The sequence below is a fragment of the Stegodyphus dumicola genome, chromosome 5 (genome assembly GCF_044657685.1).
Source record: "Stegodyphus dumicola isolate Sdum_Otavi_A_Nest chromosome 5, ASM4465768v1".
In the NCBI taxonomy this organism is placed as follows: Eukaryota; Metazoa; Arthropoda; class Arachnida; order Araneae; family Eresidae; genus Stegodyphus; species Stegodyphus dumicola.
Window position 1 is genome coordinate 188,967,228 of NC_140772.1, and position 15,158 is coordinate 188,982,385.

The 15,158-nt window shown below is 32.0% G+C and overlaps 1 protein-coding gene across 3 annotated transcripts in view; it reads left to right on the plus strand.

Annotated features, from left to right (window-relative positions):
• LOC118206101 (uncharacterized) overlaps nt 1-15,158 on the plus strand; it is a 279,989-nt gene that overhangs the window by 83,653 nt on the left and 181,178 nt on the right. For all 3 annotated transcript variants that reach the window (XM_085817487.1, XM_085817486.1, XM_085817488.1), the window contains 2 exons: nt 5,742-5,879; nt 13,731-13,875. In XM_085817487.1, the coding sequence (XP_085673613.1) occupies nt 5,742-5,879; nt 13,731-13,875 (283 nt within the window). The remainder of the gene's footprint in view (nt 1-5,741; nt 5,880-13,730; nt 13,876-15,158) is intronic.

The following is a 15,158-nucleotide window of genomic DNA, read 5'->3' on the forward strand; positions in this document are numbered from 1 at the left end:
GATCTTGAATTGGAAACTGCATACTGTTATTTACTTTAGGCTCATTAAAACCAGGATTGTCTCTTTGATTATCATTAAGCATTACTTCAAAAATTCTATTAACAGTTTCGTCTTCAATATCACAATTTTCTTCATGCAAAATATTTTCAAATAGTAAGATAAATCACTAAATCACACACACACACACACACACACACACACACACAAAAAAAAAAAAAAAAAAAAAAAAAAAAGACACTTCAGGTTGCTACTTTCATTTTCAAACCCTCTGAATTTATGCATAGTAGATTATGAACTTTAATTAACTCATTTAAAGAAAAGCTATTCTTTACTGTTAGCTATTTGCTTGTTAAATTCTTCAGAATCTGGTTTAAATGTAAAGCCAGGAAATTCATGTCATCTTTTACAGTTATTTCGGTCACCTTCAGCATTAAAAATAAACTTATGCAAAATTCTGATTTCGGAACTTTTACCCTTCTTTAAAGCTGCTCTCAGTCCTGGAATTTTTACTAATTTCATATTGAAAAGGAAGTTTTCTATTCACCCGACAGATGATCGTCTTCAACTGGTAATCCAGTACTTTGGAATTGTAATCTGAAAACAGTCTAGCAATGGACAATTCAACACTTAGAATAGTTTGCACTACTGTTGGGCAGAAGAAATTTGTGAGTTTACCAATTATTCGGAACATATTATAGCATGAGTTAAAAATAACTATTTTATTATAAAATTAATGAGATGAATGAAATTATGATTAATGCTGAAATGAACATATAACTGGTGATAAATGATATTGACCTAAGCAGCCATAACCCCGCAATTAAGTAACGTTGACAAAGAGACACAGTTCACGTAGTGATTAAGTTTCACAGAACTGTCAATTATGAGGGCATAACTGGAAGTCTTAAATCCTGTAACAGTCCTCGATATAAACTAGGCAGGGCACGTCTTACCCTCATATGGCTAGCTATAGTACATCGTCGTCAGCTTGCCTTACAAGGAACTTGAGCCTCGAAGGAAACTGTCTGTTTCCCACAAAGTCTTGCAGCCTCTCTGCTGCTCTGTGCTGCACACTGGCATCAGATGGTGTCATATCTCTAGGTAGAAGCAGAATCAAATGGCATCAATGAATATGCCTCCCCCCCATATATATGTATATACAGTCAAAAGTCATTAATTTGGACACCCATAATCCGGAATGATCTATAATCTGGACCTCAAAGCTAAAAACTTTCTGCACGTGCGGCGCGTTGACACATGCGCATAGGCGTTTACGCGTGCACGTAAGACCTTTTACGACTGCGCATATGCGTGTGAGCAAGCTCAGAAAACGTTTTCGCGTGCGCGTTTCATGTATAACGGACGGTATAAGCTAAAATTATCTAATTATCTATTTCAGTTAATGTTGATGATTGCGTAGTTCCTTAATCTTCGAATTGGATCCGGCTTATTATTTTGCAGCAGACTGTAAGAGCAATTTTATAAAAGTAAACTTTAACTTTCGATTATGTCAAATGGAATTTCCGATTCTGGAGCTCCCAAAGGATCGTACAAAACGAAAGTATGTTTCGATGTCCATCAAACAAAAAGTGGAATTGCTGCAAAAAATGGATAAAGACATGAAGAATGTGACAGAGAGGTTAGTGAAAACGAAAAAATTTCAATTGAGAAGTTAGTCGGTATTCTCGGCACAGCAATTAACGGGACTTGAACAGCGGAACTTTGTAACTGAACAAGAAATTATGTCTGTTTATAGAATTAAAGAGAAAGTATTATCACATAAAACGAAGCAACTTAAACAACTTACATTGAAAGAAATGTTTAATAAAGTAAACAAATAAATAATCATCTATGACATGTCGCCAAATGGTTTTTTTTTTTTTTTTTTTTTTTTTTTTTTTGTAAATTTTGATACCCTTTAGATTATAATTGTTCTTTATTTAATAAATTTTGGTTTCATATTTTTAATTTTATAATTTCTGCATGCCATCTTACGAGATTTAAACTGATGATCTATAATCCGGAAAAATCGATAATCCGGAATCGCCGAAGTCCCGACGAGTCCGGATTAACGACTTTTGACTGTATATATATACAGCCAAAAGTCTTTAATCCGGATTTGTCAGGGCTTTGGCAATCTCCCCCCCGCGCAGAGCAACGTAAAATTGATAAACAGATTTCGGAATGGTTAGAGAAACAAAGGATATGCCTTTATCCATTTTTTTTGCACCAATTCCACTTTTTGTTTGATGGCCATCGAAACATACTTTCGCTTTGTAAATCCTTTGGTAGCTACAGAATCGGAAATTCTTTTTGTCATAATCGAAAGTTCAAGCTAACTTTTATAAAATTTCTCTAACAGTCTGCAAAAAATAATAAGCCAGATCCCATTAGAAGATTAAGGAACAATGCAATCTGCAACATTAACTGAAATAGATAATTAGATAATTTTATCTTAGCTTATACCATCCATTATACATTAAACGCGCATGCGTAAAGGTATTATGCGTATGCGTAAATGCATTATGCGTTTATGAATGCGCAGAAAGTTTGTAGCTTTGAGGTCCGGATTATGGATGTCCGGATTAAAGACTTTTGACTGTATATATATATATATATATATATGATAGCTGTAATGGATTGCAAACGGTGTATTACATTTACGTAACTTAGCAAGGCATAATTAGAAGAATGACAGTTGTACCCAAATTCAAAGTAATTTTATTATTAGATAAAGCAATTCTTCAATATTTGATTCAGTATTTGAATCCATATCATTATGGGTGCAATATGCATTCCACGATTTTTTATAGCTTAGCAGATCTTTAGGCAGTGGACAATATAGTTATTAGTGTATATGTTATAGGTATGAGTGACGCATACTAGCATAAGTAAGGGAAAGTGGGAAAGGGATAGCACATTTAGAAGAAGCATGAGAGAATTGTAAAAATGTTTTGGTTCTTAATCTGAAATTTTAGTCAGTGATCGGGTAAAATATAACTGCATTGCGGCGTGTAGTGCGAGATGACATGTTGTGGATTAATTTTGAAATGAAACAGTTAAGATTGCTATGTTTTGAATATTTACTATTTTTTAGGACAGAAAGGGGAAATCTCCAAATTAAAATGAAGAATGTAAAAGGACTGTTGCCATATGTAAGAGTTGAGGAGTTTGAAATTAAGATGATAGTCGAATGCAGTATCTGAAAAATTAATTAATAAATTAATCAAGAGATAAACATTAAATAAAAATTAAATTATGAAAGGTGGGCTGCGCCCCAAAAGGAAGGGCCTAAAACAAAACCATAAACATTTCAAAATAAAAAGCAATTAAATTTTAAATAAAAACACAATTTATTCGCCAGTATTACACAGGAAAGTTCCAAAGACATATTTACAGTGGTCGAAAAACTACAATAAACACGCAGAAACAATCAGTAACACAGCCTTCAGGCTATAATGGTGAAAACAGCTTTACGGAAAGCACTCAAGTACAGTTTCTGACTCGGTTCAGTCACTTTCAAGCTAATCTCTGAACTCAAGACACTACTACTGAACTCAACATACTGCTTAGATACTCTCCCGATATTCCGCATATGAATAGAGCATTTATAGCTTTTGACCTAACTTTGAGAACATTCTTGGGAACACCGGTAAGAATTTCTTCTAGGATGTTCCCACGCCATCTATGGCATGTCGCCAAATGGTTGTTTTTGTGCCGAATCTGGCAACCCTGCCTTTTTTTTGCAAAAAATGGATCTCTCTACCTAGCTCAGCAGGTGCAACTCTAACCTAGCTCAGCAGGTGAACATTTCGTAACATTATATATATATATAGTTCGTAAAAAGAATTCCACTGGGAAAAATAAAGATCAGTGTGCTATACAAATAAATTAAGAGCAATGAGCTAAATTTTAAACAAATGAAATAAAAAAACTGCTAAAAAAATATAAATGAAAGACGACTGTTTTAAAACATAGTTATTTATATGCTTGAAATGTAATATGTTGGAAATTGAGAAAATAAAATTGAAGTAGTGAATTCAAATAAATTAATCATTTTAAATAAATTAATCTGAAAAAGAAAGTAAAATCTGAAGGAAGAAAAGTCTGTGTTGCTATAAAAAACTTTGTGGTTTATGTATGGAGGGAATATGTGCAAAGTAAAATTAAAATGACCTAATGTGTAATTTTTAGAGAATTAAGCTAATAAAACTGAAAGGAATTAGTTTATTAATATGTGTGATTTTTAGATATTGAATTTCTTAGTTAATGCAATCAAGTGAAGTACAAATATTTTTTATTCTTGGTATGTGGTTGATAATGGTGTTTTCAAAAACTTTTTTGGAAATATTGGAATTCTAGTGAATAAGTTGAATAGTAGGACAAAAATTTTAATTACTGTTGAGAGTTTTAATGTGCAGGTAATTAATTTCAAAATTATTGGAGTTGGTTTTATTAAGTTTTACACTTAGAATAAATGTTGGCTGTTTCATTTAACTCATTAAAAGTGATAAGGTTTTCAGTGTATTTAAAAAAGTAAGATTAAATTTATCAATTTGATCATAATTTTTATAAAATTGGAAACAGGATTATTATTTGTGGGATTGCAATTAATTTCTATGAAAATTTTATAATTATATTTGTTAAAATTTTGCAAAAATGAATATTTAAGATAGGTTATCCATATATCTAAATTCAATATGTTTACTGAGTGCTGGAAATAATTCGGAAAGATGGGTTATATATAGTGTTGCATACTTACAGGTTTGTAATATATTGAATATACAAGTCTGATAATAGGTTAATAAAATTTATTTTATCAAAAGAAATATTTCAGAACTCTCCAATTTTCTGCAGAAGTAATCATACAGGTGTCATGGTGTCACACAGTACAACAAATAGTTATGCTTCAAAGTACTAAAAGCAATTCAAACTTCAAAAATACACTGCAATGCAAAACACATCTAAAGAGAAAGCTAACTCGGATATCTTAGTTCACACGGAAGTAAACAACTCACAACAGCAATACGTGAGAGCAGTTATTGTTGCTGTGAGTCCGTCTTCGTCCTTAAATAGTTTTTCAAGCGGCCGTGAGATATTTCTAGTACTTTCTGCTTCTTGAAATTACTGGAAAGAAATATGAGGGTGAAATTACAGTTACAGCTAACATCGTGGTCAATTAACATTTAGTCAGTCTCAATGCATATTATGGTGATGCAGAGACTGAACCAAATGGTTTCCAAACCTGGCTACTTTTGGCCATTTCTTGCCGAATTTGGCGACATGATAAGTTGTCAAAAACGTTGTCAGCTTGGTGATGTCGCCAAATTACCATGATACCCATTTACTCAATGTTAAACGTACTTGCTTGTGTATTCTCACTTTTCCATCATAGCGTCCTCTTAAAATTTGTCTTGTGCTACATTACACAGAAAAATACAACAATTTTACATATAATTCTACTAAAAGTATCTAAGTACAAAATTTGTAACAATATATATTGTTGAGTGTAATGTTGTATTTGTTGTTTGTATATATATATTATGCTCTTGTTGAGAATGAGACGTTTTTTAAGTATTAACTGCTTAATAATTTCTTTTACTATGTTATTTATTGCATGCATGTATTTATTTTTAATCTAACTACATTCTAACATTGTTAATTGTTATGTATAGATAGATCATAATTTTTATAGCATTATAAATTTTATATATATAAATTTATGCATTTTTCTTCAATAGTCACAAGATACTCCTTCAGGAAAAGGCAGAAAAAATATTAAAAAAATAATATCAGAGAAAAATTTAGCTCAAGAAACAAAAGAAGCCCAACTAGAAGAAAGTGAAAGGAAAAAAAGGGTTCTAGAAAGGCAAAAATTGGTATGCATTTTCACTGTAACAAATTCTTTATCAATATAAAATTGATATCATTGCAAGATATTTGAATCCTCTTTCATTTACTTTTTGTTGTATAACACTTCAAAGTCATACATATTTATAGTGAATTTATTTGAAATGAAGTATTAGTGTGATGGAAAGTGAGACACTGCTAATCAACTGAATTAGAGGGTTTTCTTAATGGAATAGACATTTTAAATATGGTTTGGGTGTTTTACTTATGTATAAAAATGTCATGTGTATGCAATATGAATTCTGAATCTCTAGTAGTATATTAGTTGTCATCAAGCATAAAAATTATATTTGAAATACATGAAGCATTTTTATTTGAAACAGTGTGTTTAATTTTAATTAAATATAAATATCTTTTTAATTATATCTAGTATTATTATTAATAAACCCAGTCTTAATGCTGGTAATTGTTGATGGGTAATAAAAAATAGTTTTTTTGATCAAAGTAAACAGTTCTGGTAAATTGCATATTTTATTTATTTATTTATTTATTTTTTTTTATTTTTTTTTTTAAGGGGGGGAGTAAATGAAAAGTCTGGTATATAATCTAAAATGAACAATTTGGAGAAAATTGTTCATTTCAAGATATATAAGCAAATGACGCTCTAATAATACATTGTATGGAATTCCAATAATTTGCAAATCCCTTCAATCTTGGCGTATTTTTGAACCTACATAAACAAAGTTTTGAGTTTCAGAAAATTCAGTTCTGGGATGAATTTATTGACAGTTTTTGTTATACATATATGCAAATTAATTTTTTAACAAAATAAACGCTTTATTAATTGCTTATTTTCATTGGAAAATTTAATTACCATATTTGTCGGTGTATAAGACACACTTTTTCTCTTTGAAAATAGATCTGAAAAACGGGGTGCGTCTTATACGTCGATACTCATATTATCCGGAGCTATGCATATTTTTCCTTGTTCCGGACGTGACAGAAAGCTATACTTCCTTTTAATTAGTAAGAATGCGATTACAAATATCTCAACACCTTTTGGCGTGTGGAAATATTACAGTTAAATAGAGTTCAGTGAATGTGCATGCGCTGTGTTTGATAATCACAGCTGGGTTCGTTTAAACTTTCTAATTTTTGTGAACGACTTTTAAATGCGTGAAATTTCTACTGTTGAATTTTTTAAAATTTGTTGCCAGTTATGGCTCAAAGAACAACGTCGGAATTGCGATAACATAGTATACAAGCTACGTTTGATTGCGTATGCTAAAGAACATGGAAACAGGGCTTCAGAGAGGCATTCGAGCAACCCCCAGCTGAGAAAATGATAAAAACTTGGCAGAATCAGGAAGAGGATCTAAAAAATACAACTTACAGTTAACATAATCTACAAAGGGTAACTGCACAATGGCCTGAGCTTGAGGCTAAGCCGAATATTTGGATTTCATTTTAGATACATCTCTACTTTTAAGGGTACATTTAATAATTTTCTAAAATTAATTTTAAATACATCGATCTGTCTGATACTTATTTACAAAGAATTTATTTCTGAGTTCAAATTTTACATCTCTAAGCCTTATCGAAACTTCTTTTTATTTATTTTTTAATAATCCATGCAAATAGAAAAAAATTCTTCAGAATGGCATTTATTGAGATTTTTTTTAAATGAAAAATGGGAAAATGTCAAAGAAAAAAGCCTAAATGATGCAGAATTTTTTAAAAGTAAAATCCAAAATTTCAATTCTAACAAATTTTTTGTATTACTGCTAACAGATAAATGTAATGAAGGGAAGTAGCAAAGGTACGGTGTTTATGAACAGTATTATTTACTTTCACTATAATTTAAGAGCATAAGAATATTTTTTTAAATATTTTCCCTGGTGGATATGCAGTTTTTATATATGTCAAATATTTCAGTACATTTTTTTGTAAAAGAGGTCTTTCATTCTCTAGGAATTCCCTCTCATTTCTTTCTTTCTCTCTGCTGTATTTCCCTCTTGTTCTGACATTATTTCTGTTTAATTTATTTTTCATGTCTGTTAAACCTGAATTATTTTATTCATGAGTTTCTTGAAATAGCAGATTGTGAATAATTATTGATTTTGTAGCAATTGGCACTCATTATTGAAAGTGAAAATGAAACAGACTTTTCAGGTTTTAAAAAATCTCATGCAAAAGTTTGCTGAAACTTTACCAAAAAAAAAAAAAAAAAATGGTATTTACCTGTGCTTTTAAGAAAAGAACATGCTTTAGATACGATAATTTTCAAAGGTGAGGTTCCTATTACATACAGTTGACTGATGATGGCATTGTTTCAAATGTGTTTAATCCAGTTGATAAAAATTCAAGACCCAAATCTGATAATGAGAAAGCAAAAATTACTGTCGATGGGAGTTAAGCAGTAGACCAAAAATATCTAAATTTTCCCAAAAAACAAAATTTTATCATACACCGGAAAATAATGACAATACCTAGACTTTAAAATAATAATAATGATGAAAGAGAAACTTAAAATGCTGAAACAAGCAACCATGGATTGTCCACAAATATAAAATTAATCATTTATTATATAAATGCGTGTGTATAATTATATTTAAAAATAAGATTGTTTTACATTTAAAAATTCTTAATATATCAACATGAGATTGTTTTAATTATTTATGTGCAAATAATCTAAATATTTTTTTTAAATTAGAAAAATATTGCAAATAAATTCAAAAGGCATGGCCTGTGATCCACAGAATTCACTAATCCAGGGACATTTTAGTTCTGAGCTGTATGGATTAAAGAAATTCTACTCTGCAAGAACTTAAGTACCTTGTGTTTGAGAGTTTTTTGTAATTATGTGTGTATTTCTTATCACTGCTAAAATAATATAGTTTTGTACTTGGTTGGAGCACATAGGTTAATTAAGCGATAGTTACTGTATGCTAGCTGCTTCTATTCAGAAATCTTGGTTTGATTACCACTTACATGATTATTATTAAAACTATTATGGTCTTTATAAAAAAGATGATGTATTATTTTTAAAGCATAGTCATTTAACTCTGAAATATTAAAATACTAAATAAATAGCAGGAAACTATTAAAAATACTAGGATATGTAATCTTTGTTATTAAATAATGAAGACTGTGTATGTATGTGTATTCATATGTATATAATGTGTATGTATATACATGTGTAAGTACATACATACATTGTGGAAAGCAACAGCACCTAGAGCCACCAAATTTCAAATGCATACATTCCTCCATTTGAACACTATCTAATGTAAAGCTCCTATCTAATGTAAAGCTCCAGCTTCCATCAGCTGGAGGTTAAACTGTGAATGCAACTCCATTATCATTCATATTTTGGAGTAAAGTTTCTGGGGAGCCATCAAACATGGACAGCTTTTGATGTAGGATGTATTGCTTTTTGAAAATTTTCTTATTAGCAATATAAAAGTAAAGTAATTTTCCATTGTACATGTTCATCAAGATCTGTGAATGTTCAGATGCTGTTTTCATAGTAACTTGATGATCATTCGTGATTGTATCAAGCTCAGTGTTGATGTTTTTTCTGTATTACTGTCTTAGTTGCATATCCTTTCATGGCTCATCCAAATTGATTTTGCTTCCACTTATAAAAACAGCAATCCACTGTTTAACAGTTGCAGATAATGAGCTTCATTTTCTAACGTCTACAGCAGGCCCTGGCAAATTTCTGTTACAATGACATGTTTCTGACAGAGGTTATGGATCATTCCCTCGGTACCATTTTCTTCTTTGACAAGTAATTTCCGACTTCAGAAAAACAGAAAAAGAAACATTAATTTTATAACATTTTGCAAAATTTTCAGTTATCTTACAAATAATAAGAGCACAGACATGCACTCTCTCATCATTTCCATTGACATCCAGGGAGCGTTCGACACCATCTGGTGGCCAGACATTATCAGCAGCTTGTCCTCTCTTTCCTGCCCTGGTGTGATAATAGATCTTATTAGAATTTACCTGGACAACAAAGAAGTCCAGATCACGCTGAATAATGACATCATCACCAAAAAAAAAAATTACTCGTGGCTGTCCTCAGCGTTCATGCTTAGGTCTGACCCTGTAGAATTTAGCATTCCAGTGTTTCAACTTGCGAACATTGCATTCCAGTGTTTCAACAACCTTCACGAAGTCAAGATTCTGGCATGTGATGATGATTGTAGTGGGCCACAGTGACATCCAACAAAGATCGGAGGATTGTCTAGATATCTTTGTTCAATGGGCCAAGGAGCATAAACTTGAAGTAAGTGCAGAAAAAACACAAGCCATGATATTAGGACGTCGTCATCCCCTTAGGAGAAGAACCCATCTAAAACTACAGGGATATTCATTAAAAGAAGTCTCAGAAATGGCATACCTAGATCTCTCCTTTGATAATAAACTTTCATGGACTCCTCATCTTAAAATTCTCAGGCAGCGCATTGTGCAATCTCACTAACGGTATGAAACATACTGTAAGTATGAAATGGGGCATTCCGGCAAATCTCCTGAAATCTTGGTACAAAACCATTTTGAAATGCATTATTTTGTACGGAGCCTCTATCTGGGGTGAGAACCTCACTTCTACCACGAGGAAAACTTTTCTTTCCATACAAAGAAATCAACTGTTCATCTGTCAGGCCTATCGGACTGCTCCAATGTTTGCTCTACAAGTCATAGCAGGTCTTCCCTCTCTTGATCTTGTAGTCGAGAGGGAAGCCGCAGTGATAAGAGCTACAAAGCTTAATAAAAATACATCACTGTGGGAACAGAGCATAATCCACTCAGACCATGAAAAATACAAATCTCGTTATCTTTGTCATCCAGCACAATTTGATCTAATGAACACCATCCATATAAACTCAGATTCTCCAGCGAAAATGATCATGCATTATACACTGATGGATCTAAGACAGACGCTGGCACAGGATGTGGATTCTGCGAATTGGACAAAGGCAGCATTATCTTCTGGAAACGAAGACTGAAAGAAAGTAATTCAGTGTTTCAAGCAGAACTCGTAGCCTTACATGCAGCAACCAGCCACAGTCGTAGGAATGGTCGTAATCAAACTCATATTTATACAGACACTGCCTCAAGCCTCCAAGCACTTTCAAGCATGCACAGCAGGAGCCCTCTGGTTCACAAAATACAGAGAACTCTCCTCGGTATCCCTATACCTTTTCGTCCTGTACTCTGTTGAGTGCCAGCACACATAGGAATACTAGGAAATGAAAGTGCAGACGTTGTGGCTAAAGAAACTGCCAGTAGCGCATCCTTACTTAAGTGTCCAACAACACTTCCAATCTCGCTGCTAAAGCATTCCACATGCAAACTTCTCATAAGACAATGGCAAACCCACTGGAATGATGCCACAACAGGTCGACGTACACACTTTTAAGTGTAAGCATGGATCTGTAGAGCAAAACTGGCAGCATGTCACATTTCCTAACAGGACAAGTATCATACAAAGCCTATCTGCATAGGTTTGGTTTATCCAACACAGACATCTGCAACTGTGCGAAAGTGGGCAATCCAAACCACTATTACTTTGAATGCTGCTTGACGAAGTTCCATCTATAAAAACCAGCACCCATATTTCGTGCAGCATGGCGGAATAATTCAAAATAACAATGTTGCTCTATTGAAACTACATGCTATCACTACCTACTGCGCTGCAAAAATGCAGTAATCTGGAACAGCTCTCATCGCAGTCATTTCCCAAGTAACTAAATTATGGTTTCAGCTGCTGTAATATAAGTATTTAATTTTTTCTTTATATATATATAACTATATATATAATGTAAAATATAAAAAATAGGACAGCTTTGCTCTTTACGAACCAGCAACCTTTAATTAACTTTCTGCGATTCAGGATCTTCCCCCGAGACCAGTAATTTCCAATATATTTGTGCCTGTTACATAACCGCTACTATAAATAACGAATGCTCACGTCTCCTCGTGCTATACTTCTCGCTGCTGCCTAACTAATCTTTCCTTTTGTTAGAATTAGTTATGATACAGAAAGTTTAAATTCAATCGTACTTTCGTACTTAGTTTAAATCACTTTGAATATGTAATTTGGAGAATTTCATATGAAGTAAAACATGATCTATGGTGAAAATTGAATTAAAGCTATGGAATAAAGATGTGTAATTAAAAGCTAAATCATCTTGTCTCGTCATTTGGATTTCACCTTACCACTCTGCAAAAGCAATGCCTGAACTTTAATGCCAAGCTTCATCACAACTGCTGCAAAATATCACACACACACATACATATATATATATACATATATTTTAAAAATTTTTCTTTTTATATATATATATAGTTATTTAACTGTTTTATTATAAAAATCTTTGTTCTCTCGAATCAACTTCTTGACATATACAAATATTTGTACTCATCTGGTGTAATACATTGTTTCATACAGTTAGCTAACTTTTGTAATATAAGTGTTCATTCCAATATAGTAAATATGCCAATTTAACACATGAAATACCAATAACAATGTTGCATAATATCATTTATATATATCTGTAGTGTAAAAATCTTTCTTTGACATTGATTGTCATCACTTAAATGTAGCATATTTGACTTATTTATACACCAAATGCGGTATTCATTTAATGCACTGCCAAATGCATATATGTGTATACATATATAATTTCCCTTATATGAGTATATAGTATTGAATTATGTTATATGAATGTTCACATGTAATACTGTGCTATTTAAAATATCTTGTAACAAAAGAAAACAAAATGAACAACAGGCCTTGTATGCCAATGTAACTGATTTCCACAGAAATGACGTTCAATTCCGTACAAACTAGGATGGATGTCATCTTTGCAGTGTATAGTATAGTATGGTCATCTTACAAAATTTCACTACCTGTCACTGTTTCTTTCGGTGAGGTTCAAAACTTTTCATCCTTCTTAAATATGATTCTTTTGAATGAATATGATGAACATGCCTTAGCATAATAAATTATAGCAGTAGTAACAGTAATGGTAAAGCTTATTTCGACTTTGTCTGCAAATCCATGAGTTAATATAATTAGACTTGATGTGAAGCTTTTCAGAAAGTATACCTTTGAATAAAATTTTACTATGTGTGTGTGATTATGGCAAAGCCTCAAGGGCTATCTGCTTAAAGGGAGGAATGCCTTCGTGGAGGACTTTCTAAGGGAAACTGGCTCATATACATGTTACACATGGGGGAAAACCACGAAAACGGCCATGCAGCCAGCCCGTTCGCGGGATTCGAACCGCGGACCGAACTACCAGTGTTCAGCAACTTTACCACTCAGCTGCTGGTTGGCTAAAATTTTACTAAGCTGTACATATATCATTCAAAATTTATTTTGGTCAAAATATCTTTTTTTCAATTTTATTCTGATTACTAAGCCAAATTTTTTATGTTTCTGTACCACGGGCAACAGCTCATGATTCCTGTCCCTTACTCGAATACTTCTTTTCACGTCAGGTTTCAATAGATAGTGAAATTTCCTTTAAGGCTGGATTATCTGTGCATAATGTTAAACATCTATTACATTGTTGTAAAAAAAAAATAAAAATAAAAAAAGGACTACACCTTAGAAGCATGCATTGGTTGCTCCTGAGCAGTAGAAGAGAACATTGATGATAGGATAAATGTGTAATACTGACATTATGATATATTGGTCACTAATGTTTTTGGTTAAAGTTAGGATAAATTAAAAAAAAAATTTCTCATGAAAGAATTTCATTTTCATTGTCTCATATCTGATATTTTATAGGACTTGATACATTTAAATAACATTGTATAAATATTATTTATGTAATAATCTGCCATTTTTCTTTCCCTAGTACAATGTAATTGTTGATACCTCTCAAGATGGTCAAGAAATTATAACTCGAAAATTGGTTTTAGAAGTTGATCCTGTGTCTAAGGAAGAAACAGTGGAAGTTCATCCTGATTTAATAGAAAAATTAAAACCACATCAAGTAAACGGTTTGTTAAGAACTTTTATTCTATATTTTATAAAATTTATCCATTTATTATTACTATTAGGTAGTTGAGAAAGTTCTGCCTATTTAGAATTACGGCACGTGTATTTATTTTGTTTGAAATTAAAACTCATTCCTGCAAAAACAAATTATTGTCTGAAAAGAGTAACTTCTGCTGATGTTATGAAGATTTCCATGTAAAATTGAATTGGCTGAAAAGTTTTGTCATTCTCTCATTCACTTTCATTTCAATCGTTGAAGCCTTTTTTTTTTTTTTTTTTCAAGAGCATAACTCCATGGTAAAAAAATATAGCAGTATCTTATAGTGTCAGGATTATGTAGTAAATAGGGTAAAATTTTGCAGCTTAGCTCTATTATTCTTTGAGAGTTTAGTCAAGACATATGAGACGCCAAATTTTTCAAAAAAAAAAAAAAAAAAAAAAAACTAGGTTTGGCATGGCCAGGATTACACTTTCAGTACTTCAGTGGTTGTGGTTGGGAGGGAGACTAGGCCAACATTAGATATCTTGTCACCTTGTGCAATCTCTGCACGTCCTAAATTTTGTTGCCGAATGACTCTCCTATATTCTAAAATTTCTGTTATCCCTAATTTTTGCTATTGATGTTCCTCTAAATTATAAAATTTTTGCCGCCCATAAATTCTAACACCCAATGTGGCCACACAAGTTGCAGTTGCTCTGGCACCAGTTTTTTGGTGGATCAGGATTATTCTACCCGAATAATAAGTGAAGCTCCAAGCCCCGGTATTGCCATGTTATTAAATTTAAACTAATTATCAAAAATCCAGAATAATCAAAGTAACCAATGAATCCCGTATTTAAAAAATTTAATGAGCAAAAAGAAAATGAATTTATTAATTGACCAAAATTATGTACTTTAGATGCCCAATTAAATAAAAGCGAGGCAAAATTATTAGCTGCTTGTTCATATATAATAGATGAGTTTCCTGTAAATGATCAATTATTAAAACACGCTGAGGTTCCTGAGATTAACCTGAAAACTAAAGTTTAATTTTTCCAATTCATTTTAAGGTGAATAGTTTTCTGCCTGTTATTGATGAAACTTACCTTAAAAGTAAAAAATTATGTATATCAAGTAAATAATTTAAAAGTTCCAAATGTTATAAAACTAAAAATTATGAATGGGTCCATTAAATACAAAGTGAATCCAACTGCATTTTGACCAGATTTAGATACAAAATTGCCTAAAGCAGTTGTTTCTATCATTAAATAATGATATCTGTGTGTGTAATCTTTGCATTGTGGA